The following is a 10,324-nucleotide window of genomic DNA, read 5'->3' as shown; positions in this document are numbered from 1 at the left end:
ATCTAATCAAAATCAAACATCCCTTAAACGCTTGAAAGGGGTTTACTAAAATCAAATCAGAGTAATGTTCTCAGGCCACTTCTGTTTTTTTTTTATTTTAAATATCATGGGTTTGCTACAAGGGAAAGAAATAGATTTTATCTTGAGCACCCTGATTGCTGCTGATTTTAAACCTTTCTCGACTCCACTCATTGATGAAAAAGTTGAGCTTGCGCCAAGCTTGTTCTGTTTCCAGTGGTTTTAGCACCACATGCTTATGTTTGTCTAACACTGACTTGCCTGAGCTCAGTTCTTGAAAGAACATAGATAGTTATCAGAAGATTCAGAACAGTTGAGAACATAGAGATCAACTCACAATCACTAATAGAGATTAATCAACCTTAAAACACAAGGCGACTCTGGTATTTTCCACCACTTAGACACAGTTTAGAAGACATCCCCGCATGAATGTAGCCCGTAATTGCTTCATCAATCATCACAGTGATTTATTTGTATTGAGATGTATCACAGTATTATATAGTTTCATAGAAAATATCAGTTAAAAATGAGTAGAAAAAATTATATCTATATCCACACCAATTAAAAAAAACTCTGGAAAGTAGAACAGATATAATTCATACAAAATAAATTGCTTAACCATTTACAAGTGGTTCACTGATTTCAAGCAATTCATTTCTGAGACCGGTGAAAACAACAGAATCTGTTTCCAGAGGCTTGAACTTAATTAGAGCAGAAGGTACTAGGTCTTCTTCCTCTATTGTTTTAGCATTTTCCCCTGCTTTCGGAAAATGGGGGATCACGCGCCGTTGGATAAGTACAGGATGCATTAGCTCAAATTCCAAACCTGGTTCTTTTAATGCTGAGCTGACAAACTGTACATCAACATATAAAACAAGAACAGTGCTCAGTTGCTGACTTAGAATAAACAGAAAGACATAGGGAACGAGGAACAGACAAAATGGTCAAATCCATTCAAAATGTGTTGCAAACGTTCACATGTCTATAAAATATAGGTCAGGTTATCCAATTAGGGACTTGTGTGTAAATTGAAATTGTAATATTCCAACTTAAATCGCAAAATGTTAAGTAGGGAACTTTTATATTGCAATGAATAATTTCCAAGGTTGAACTCAAAAAACCTCCAAATTAGATTACCAGAGTTTAGCTATAATATGCAATAATGAAACTTATCATTGACAGAATTCCCAGAATCCTTTGTTAAATGCAATCAAGTTACACATGGAAATTGCAAAATCCGCTTCATTGTTCTTATGAGAAGTTTCATGTTGAGTGACATCTATCTAAGACAATAGTATAAAGGATTTAGAACCAGATGTAAAGCTAGATTGCTCCAGTATACCACAAAATACCACATCAGATGGACAAACAAAATCTTGGTCCAAAAACATGAGAAAAATCAAACTTAAAATCAAGTAGAAAAGGACAAACCTCATAGAGAGCAATAGTTGTTTCCCATGGAGCAAATACACCTTGAAGTACAACTCCATCTGGAAATTGAATCCTGATAATAGTTTTTGTGTATCTCTTCCTGGAAACTTTTGCTTGCTTTTCTTTAAGTGACTTGGGGATTAAAAGCTGAGAATCAGCAATCTTTTTTCTCCTTAATTCAGCTTCTCTTCTGACCTCTTCAGCTGAAAGTTTATAGAAGGAATCTGGCAGCTCAATTTTAGCTGCAACACTTTCAGGGACAGCAAAGAAGACCTTCACCTGTAAGAGCAATTTTAAATGGAAAAAACAGACATATTCAATCTAAAGATTAGTTGATTTCTTATTTTTGAAAATCAATAAAGAGCCAAACTAATAACTAAACCACCAAACAGAATTACTCAAAGTCTCAAACAATGAGATTTCACCAAGGAAATGAGAAATACTGGAGATTAGATTTATATGTCTCATACAGTCACAGTTACTAACAATTTCCGCAGCTGAGTTAGATATGTCAGCAATTAACAAAATATATCCTTGTTTAAATTTAGGTTTCTATTGCTCTGCCTTTTCCTCTTGATGAATAGAAAAAATGGAACGAAGACTGAAAATTATTCACATTCAAGTCAACAGGTCGTGGCCATGCACTCCGAAAGTTACATTAGTTTGGAATTATGGGGCTAACAAATGGAAAAAAAGAAAGAATTAGAAAAGTTCTGAGGATTTATTAATGACATTTTGGATCATACTTTTATGGCTGTAGACATTTAGCAGTAACTTGAGAGTAAATTACACATATCGCATGCATGATCTACACATAACTAATTCCAACCTTACATAAATTAAAACAGGTGCATTCCTTTTTGAAGAACAATAGAGACATGAACTCAAGTAAAATATTTAACTTTTATGCATGAATTATTTTTTTGTTGTTGAATTATTGTATCAGGATGAGTTTCTCTTTGGGTGTTTATACTTGGGCACCACCATGATAGCTTGCTAGTAGTTTAGCTTAAATCTTCTCTGCCTATGCCCCTTTTGTTAACTGCATATGACACCCAAATTTAAACCAGCATATGCCAGCCCTGGTTATCAACCCTTGCAGAAGTGTTTTGACCAAACCTATCACAATTTTCACAATGTCTAATTGTCCACACAACCCTAGACCACTGTCCAAAAGAACCTATAATTTGATATGCCCCCTACTTTTACATCCAGAAACAAAAGCAAAGATATAAGGGCAACAAAGAAACCTTAGGCTTCAACTCTATATATAAAGTTACAGTTACCAAACCTAATGGCAATGATTATATGAGAGAGCTTAGCTAATGGAGAGCTAATTTTAGCTTATGAAGAAGCTCATTTCAGTTTTCTTCTTCTCATAGAAGTGCTTCTAAAGAAACTTACCCAGACAGGCCTTGTATATGCTTCATATCCTATCTTAACTCAGCTATTCCAGTGTTAGATATCTTTTATGTTCTTAATCCTGTAATCCGTGCTACTGAGCTTAAAACCAGTGGTTTTCTAGATCTTCAACACATTAGTAAATTATTCACAGGTAGATTTTCCAGCCAGAATATGAATTCAAAACGCACAAAAACTTCCTATAAGAGCAAAATGCACATTGGCTATACTTAAATGCAACCAAGAGACACAATTTGTACTTGTCTGTCAACCGGCTTTGTTTCTGCCTTTGGACCCATCTCGGTAGAAGTTGCAGACGGCAAATCGTCTCTCTTAGGAGGTCCTTGTTGTACAAGTTGTGATTCCAGCAACACTATTGCTCTCTGAATGAATTTTATTTGTTCCTCAGAGGGAAACTCCATCACTGCCCATGTCTCTCCATTCTCCTCCCTGAGTTCAAACCCTACGAAACTCAGCAACTCAACTCCCCCGGCAACATCACCAACAGCCTCTTTAATCTTGGGATTATTCATCCTGATCCTCCTAAACTTTACATTCTCAGGTTCCCTACCAATATTCCTCAACAGTTTGAGGATCACATCAACCGATCCCTCAGATGGCTTCCCTGATATGTAAGTCCCAACACAAACCTCCAATTCAGTATTAGTATCATTAGACCCACCATCACTCTCTGAGACCCCATTTCCATCATCACTTCCACGCTCAACAGGGTTATTCAAACAACCGTCAACGTGTGCAGACACCTCTTCTTCGGATCTAAAGGGTTGTTTACAAATGGGGCATTCGAACACGTTCAGCGAATACCCATTTTGCGATCTATTGGAATTAGTGACCAAAGAATCAAAGGGGTCAAAGCCATCATCTTTGCGAGGCTTATCGGTGGTTTTATTTTGCTCCGTTTTCTGGGGCGAGGGTTTGGGATTGGTTACAGCTGAAGAGGAGGAGGGTTTCTGCGAATTAGGGTAGGGGCGAGGGGTAGGATTGGAATTAGCGGGTGTAGAAGAAGAAGAACCAAGGACTCTACCTTGGCCCTTGAATTTGGCAGATGAGGAAGAAGAGAAAGGGTTGTTGACTTTCTTCATGAAGCCCTTCACCTTGTCTTTGACGTCATCCATTGCTGAAAACAAAAACTAAAATAACAGATCAGAACAGAATGAGAATGGAAAGAAGGCTTATATGAAGACGTGAATAAATGAAATGGTTTGTTTGTGAAGAAACCTGGAAATTAAGCACAGCACAGAAGAGAAGAGAAGAGAGAATAATGTCCAGAACGAAGCTCCGGGTAGGGTGGGTTGACTTCAGACCTATTAGGAAACTTGTCTAATAAGCTTATGCCACTTCATAAAACCTCAATTTCTCACAAATCCCACTCTATTCTTTCATTTACGTCTCCTCAATGAGAGATAATCACGTTTAACGGTTTAAGCAGTGCCTCCCTCTAATAATAATAATTTTACAAAACTGACCGTATTAATAATATTACGTTTACACTTTTTAAGAATATTAGTGAAAAAAAATATTAATATTATATTAAAAAATTAAAGTAACACTTATTTTTTCTCTTTAGTTTTTGTATGACACTTATTATGAAACAAAAAGAATAACATTTAAGAGAAAAAGTATGTTTTTACTTTTTTATCTCTATATTTTATAAAATTCTTGATTTTAGTCTTTCTACTTCACAATCAAGCATTTTAATTTGTGAACGTTTCAAAACAACCAAAGACATTGTTAACAACATTTTCCTATGTGACATATGTCTTAAAGGACTAAACCTAAAAACATTGATTTTTAAAAGTTCAAGGATTAAAATATTCCATAGTAAAGTACATAAATTAAAATCAAGGATTTTATAAATTATTACGTGGACTAAAAACACATTTTTTTTCCCGACGTAGAGACATCATGTTTTCTTCCTTATAGATAACATATATTGTTTTAAAAAGTCATTTTGTTGAATTAGATTATTATGGATTTTTTTCTTATTTGGCGAAAGAACATATTTATTCAAAGACAGCATCTATTATAGTATACTCTCACCACCATATCCCGTCTCTGTCCCCTTTCTCTTTTACCGACGATACTTTCGACACCAGCAAACCCCTCATTGTCGCCGTAGACACCTTCGCCGTCCTCCTCAACACCTCCACTGTCTTTCTTAACACCACCACCACCACTACCAATCTGCTACCACATCATCGTCCTTTCTCGCTGCCGCAACAAGCTCCAAACTTTCTTGCAGCGTAACCTTCTTCGTCGCCATGCACTGCCGCAAACTACCATTGTCAAAGCTCCTTCACATCTTATCCAAATTGATTCAACATATGACAACCCTTCAGCCTCGCCCCTACAGTGAAAGAACCCTCGCATCCAACAACCCAACGCGAATCACAAATTGCCATGAAGAAATCTGCGTCACAGATCTCTCTCATCACACTGCAAGATTGAAACTTTCGTTTCCCTTTAACTGTTCCAGAATATGAACAACAAATTTGCAAACATCATATCACTTTTTCTTTAAAGATTTGTGCTCGAGATCTATTTCCTCACCCTTCGATGAGGTCGAGGTCGTTGTCGCGTTTACAGTGACCCGTACCGCAGCGGTTGTGGTGCCCTGTGTTGTCAGCATGTGGCCATGGTGGTTGTGTCTCCGATGAGGTCGAGGTTGTTGCCGCATTTGCATATTCATATTGGTTTTAATTTGATGATTTTTTCTTTGTTTGGTTTCCATGGCATAAGATTTGCATGTTCATATTAGTTGAGGAGATGGGATTTGGGGAAAATGGAGTAGAGGTGGCTAAAGAGTGCAGTGTTTTGTGGCGGTGACGGGTGATTAGAGGAGGAAAATGTCGTAGGTTGGAGGAAGAGGAAAAAACTTTGGTAACGACGAAGAAGAGATATAGCACCAAAGGTGTATCATAGTAATGTGGACTTTAGATTAATTTAAAAGTTAAAATTAATGGTTCACAAAAGATCACTTAGTTTGCTAGTCTATGCTAGACATCGTCTTATTCAAAACTTAAAATCTCTAAAAAAGATACTATAAGTGTTATTGACCTTAAGGCGTTACACTTGAACTAATTTTATTGGGTGAAAAAAAATTGGTGACAGAACATATTTATTCAAAACTAAAGATCTTTAAGGAAGGTAATATAAGTATTATCGCCCTTAAGGTGTTATAAATCAACTAATTTTCTTACTTAACGTATAAAAATCTGTGTGTAGAAACACCTATAGGACATAGTCATTTTTCACCTAACTTAACGTATAACTCGAGGTTCGACACATAATTCAAAGTAGAATGTATACAAAGAGAATCGGTGCTTGTTTTTTCTTAAATATTTTTCATTCAATAGGTGACATAGTAATTCTTTCAAAAGAAAAAAAAAGTGACATAGCAAATTTTCATAATAATAACCTCTTATGTTTAAATTCTGAAAGCAAATCTAAAATTACATTCTTAAATATTTGATTGAGTTCCTTCTACTACCAACCAATACATATTAATACCCTGACTTGAGAACATTTTATATAAAGTTGTATTTTAAAATATAACCGAGGTTAATTTTATTCGCAGCAGTTGCTTAATTATTCATCACTTTAGTATATAAAACCTTTCAAGTCAATTCATTAGTAAAATCATAAATACATTGCATTAGCAACTGCTTTGCTGAATGACGTAGCAGAAAAGTAGCGATACTTTGATACATATAGACTTATTTCCACAAAAAAAAATCTGTGTGTAGAAACACCTAGCGCAACTTATGTTTGTGTCCACTCGCCCCCGAGGCAACCAAAAACAACGTAAATAAGTAGCAACGATCCTTTCTCCAGATTCAATTATCATACAAATAAAAAAAGCTTGATAAAATAAAACAAACAAATTTTAACTACTTTGATCATCATACAAAAATATCTTCCCATTAACTGAATTTCATTTCTAGTGACTCTTCTTTATTCTTAATATCAAGTTATAACTAAGAAATTGCTTTAAAAAAATGATTAATTTTGCCTATATTTTAATTTGAAAAGAGTATAGTAGTAGTCCACACAGGACTGTAATAAAACTGGTTCCGGCACATTTTGTGACATCTCCTGTCTTAGACGGAGATGTAGTTGTTTGATGAGAGAGATTTCAAATTTTCAACGATACGAAAGATATCTACAATTCTACATGCCTCTGGTACTAGGCGACATCAATCTTGTTGCACAAAAAGAGAATGGAGCATTGGAAACAAAGCCTAATGATAATAAGCTGGATAGGGAAGCTTTATGCGTAATCCTTCCAAGGCCGACTTGCCTTTCTCGTCTAAAACCGTTGATGCTTATCAGTTAATTAATACTTACCCGCTTTCTTTTCTTTGTCCTCCTTGCTTGCAGGCTTTGCTGAAAACTTGATTCCAGATAGAAACAGAGAAGCTTCTCCAGCACACATGGCTTCTCAGTTGAGTAAAATACTCTATAAATCTTTTTCTTTTTTCAAATAACTAGCATTTTAATTACAGTTTCTAAGAAATTATCAAGAGATGCAAGGGCTAAGCGTTTTATGATAAAAGAAAACACTTTCCAGTTGTATAGATCAAAAGATTACTTTTACATAATTGAGCTGCCAATTCTTGAACACTGTTGAAAAGACATCGTTGCTTCTTGACAGATAAAACCATCCACATTCCATTACATTTAACAGGACAAAGCACTTGAACAGAGCAAGATTCTGCTTGTTGCCTCACCTTCAGGATTAGAATATATTCACTTGGTAAATAAAGGCAACCATATAATGTGAGACCCAAGACAAGTAGACAACCCAATCTCCAAAAGTTCAAGAAAAGAAGATTCAACCAAAGTTATAGTTTCTAGAGTCTACAGAACTATATTAACACCCCTCATCAAAAGTACAAAAGAATTGCTGACAGAGAGAGTCTTAAAATTAACATTATGTAAGTTAGACAACATTAACTAGCTTATAGTGTACGGAAAAAGGATTGCGGGTTACAACTAACAGGAATACAACACTAGAAGAAAATTTAGTAGGCAGACAAACGAGTGGTACACTATATTCAACAGGGGGCTATAGTTCATTGGCTCTTCTATAGAATACAAAGATCAGAGTAAAATTTGAACCTATAATAGAATTGGAGAACGGGGTTTTGAGTTACGTTAAGAGAAAAGATTCTTACATCAACCCCTTCTTTGTTATGTTATCTATTCTTTATGGTTGAGGGAGGTTCCTTCAACCATGCAATGCTAGAGATCCCTTTCCCTAATTTCACAGCTCTAGGCACTGGACAAGAGAAATTGATAACAAGATGCTCGAACTCGTTAAAATTAAATAGCCGGATTCAATACACGTCAAACTTAATGAGCCAAAGTTGTTGACAATCAACAAATTGAGGTTGAAAATTTAATAATTATCTTACTATCATGTCAAATTTCAAGCAACAGAACAGACTCCCATACGAGCATTCTCACGCCAATTAAGAAATCATAATAATGCGTAAAAGAAAAGTAAGTAGGCATTTCAGATAACACTCAACAATAATCGAAATCGTGTTTTCCTATGATACAAGGGAGCGACGAGGTGCACGGAATTGGATCCCTGAGCGCAACAATAAGAAAATCCCCAAAAGGAACCCTAGGTGGCGGAAATTCAAGTAGCATAGTTATAGCAAGAGTAATAATACTAAAAAAAGACTCAATAATCGTCATCACTCAAACATCGATTTAGAAAGAAAGAAAAGAAAAGACAAAAAAAGGAGATAGAAATAGATCCTTCCTAGCACAAGAAAGAAAACACCAAGTTTATATCCGAGGGATTGATTAACCGACTTATCTGCAAGGGTGAAATCTCAATCGCGATTCTTCAAGCGTTCGAGACGCTGGTTCAAGTGGTCGATCCTGACGACGAGGTTGGTGACGGAGTAGAGGAGCCAGTAGAAGAGGAGTGCGGCGGCGATGAGGAGGGCGTTGCGTTGGCTCTTCATGATAGATTTCTGGTGGCGAAGGTGCTCGGAAGGGGTGCAGGAATCTCCCTCACAGCTAGGCCTGGTTTCGTACTTCCAATATATGTCCATGAAAAGGAACAGGCAGAAAGGCACCACCGAGAGGAACGGCTTCAGAAGGTTCCGGGTCACCGCGATCAGACCCTTTCGGAGAGCTTCCAGGCCCGGGATGGTGAGGAGAATAACCATTATGGCCTCTGCGGCCGCGACGTACCCTAGCACAACCCACTCTAGCGCCATCAGATCTCCGCTTGCTTACCTCCGGACAGATACGGAATTCAAGCCTTTTTTATAGCCTACCGCTTTGCACTTGGATCTAACTCTAAGCAGACACGTGCTCTACACGTCGCACACACCTCCTAGCCTAAGTAACCGCGTCTTACCCTAAGGCCCAAAGTGAGGAATCGGCCCAGTTCATCTTAATGACTTTTCACTCGCCTTCATTGGTCCGACATTTTCTACAAACTCTGGCTCCGGCTAAATATATGTTTAATATATTACAAAACATACATTCCATAATACCTATATATTACGGATTAATTGATCTGGAATGATACTTGTATCACGGAAATGTATTCCAGAATGTTTGTTCCCTAATATATCAAACATATATTCAAAAATACATTTTTGGAATACTTGTACCATTGCAGATCAACCATTCTGCAGTGTGACAAAGGGTAATGCGGGCATGTTCAAAATTATGGGATGCATCGAGAAAAATGGGGTCATAAAGCAATAACCCACTACAGCACATATTTATTATTAACAAAAAGCCGTTTAAGCCCAAAATCGAGTCAGGCCTGGTTATTAGGGTCATATGCATGTTCACGTGAATTCACCTACATTTGGGCTTGGTTTGTCCTGCAATTTCCTCAGGACTGAGCTCATAAGTATAAGCCCTATTGTAATTCGGCAAAGGCTATTCTGCTTGTTTGTCAATATGATAATATGATGTGGCTAAATGTTCCGTTGTCCAGAATAGACTGTTCTGGCGTTCATAGTGCAAAAAAACAAGGTGGGTGAGCAACAAGTGTTTTGACTTTTGACCCTAATTATGCATGGATAAAAAAGAGTAGGTGCTTGACATGCACACATATTACTAATTACATGGAGAGAATCCTTCAAAGCTTTATTTTTCTTACTACAACTACAAATGTTGAACATTCATGAAGACCCAACCTAACCATCATTTGTTTTTTTAATCGTAGGTCATAATTATTATCCCTACAAAGGAAGTTACAAAGCTGAGCTGACTGATATAACTCACAGGGTTTTCTAACCGATCATCATGGTTAAAATGGTGTTGCAATAGTTGAAGTTGAAGGTGATATAGTTATTGTTTTACTATTTAAATATGTTTATAATGAAATAAAAATTAATTTTATCACATACTCCTTAAAATTGAAAAAAAAAAGAGTAGAAAAAAATTCCTCTATTTGATTACTTTCATTTAT

At 36.4% G+C, this 10,324-nt stretch overlaps 2 protein-coding genes across 3 annotated transcripts; both read right to left on the bottom strand.

The window, feature by feature from the left end:
* Positions 1-460: 460 nt before the first annotated feature.
* On the bottom strand, positions 461-5,381 carry LOC100779271 (plant UBX domain-containing protein 2). 2 transcript variants are annotated; one of them, XM_003530677.5, is made up of 4 exons: positions 4,090-5,381; positions 3,111-4,001; positions 1,450-1,728; positions 461-872 (listed from the first exon to the last, which is right to left on the bottom strand). In XM_003530677.5, exons 2-4 carry the CDS (start codon positions 3,984-3,986, stop codon positions 633-635), a joined length of 1,395 nt encoding a protein of 464 aa, XP_003530725.1. In that variant the 5' UTR covers positions 3,987-4,001; positions 4,090-5,381; the 3' UTR covers positions 461-632. The 2 variants fall into 2 exon arrangements, with proteins under 2 accessions (XP_003530725.1, XP_006584861.1); XM_006584798.4 differs by having other exon boundaries at positions 3,111-3,988.
* A 2,040-nt stretch (positions 5,382-7,421) lies between these two features.
* LOC100785159 (uncharacterized) lies at positions 7,422-9,258 on the bottom strand. The gene has a single exon (XM_003530685.3). It carries the CDS (start codon positions 9,108-9,110, stop codon positions 8,718-8,720), a length of 393 nt encoding a protein of 130 aa, XP_003530733.1. The 5' UTR covers positions 9,111-9,258; the 3' UTR covers positions 7,422-8,717.
* Positions 9,259-10,324: the final 1,066 nt, after the last annotated feature.

This window comes from Glycine max, chromosome 8 (genome assembly GCF_000004515.6).
Source record: "Glycine max cultivar Williams 82 chromosome 8, Glycine_max_v4.0, whole genome shotgun sequence".
NCBI lineage: Eukaryota > Viridiplantae > Streptophyta > Magnoliopsida > Fabales > Fabaceae > Glycine > Glycine max.
Note: the sequence above shows the minus strand (reverse complement) of the source record. Positions and strands in the feature narration are given on the sequence as shown.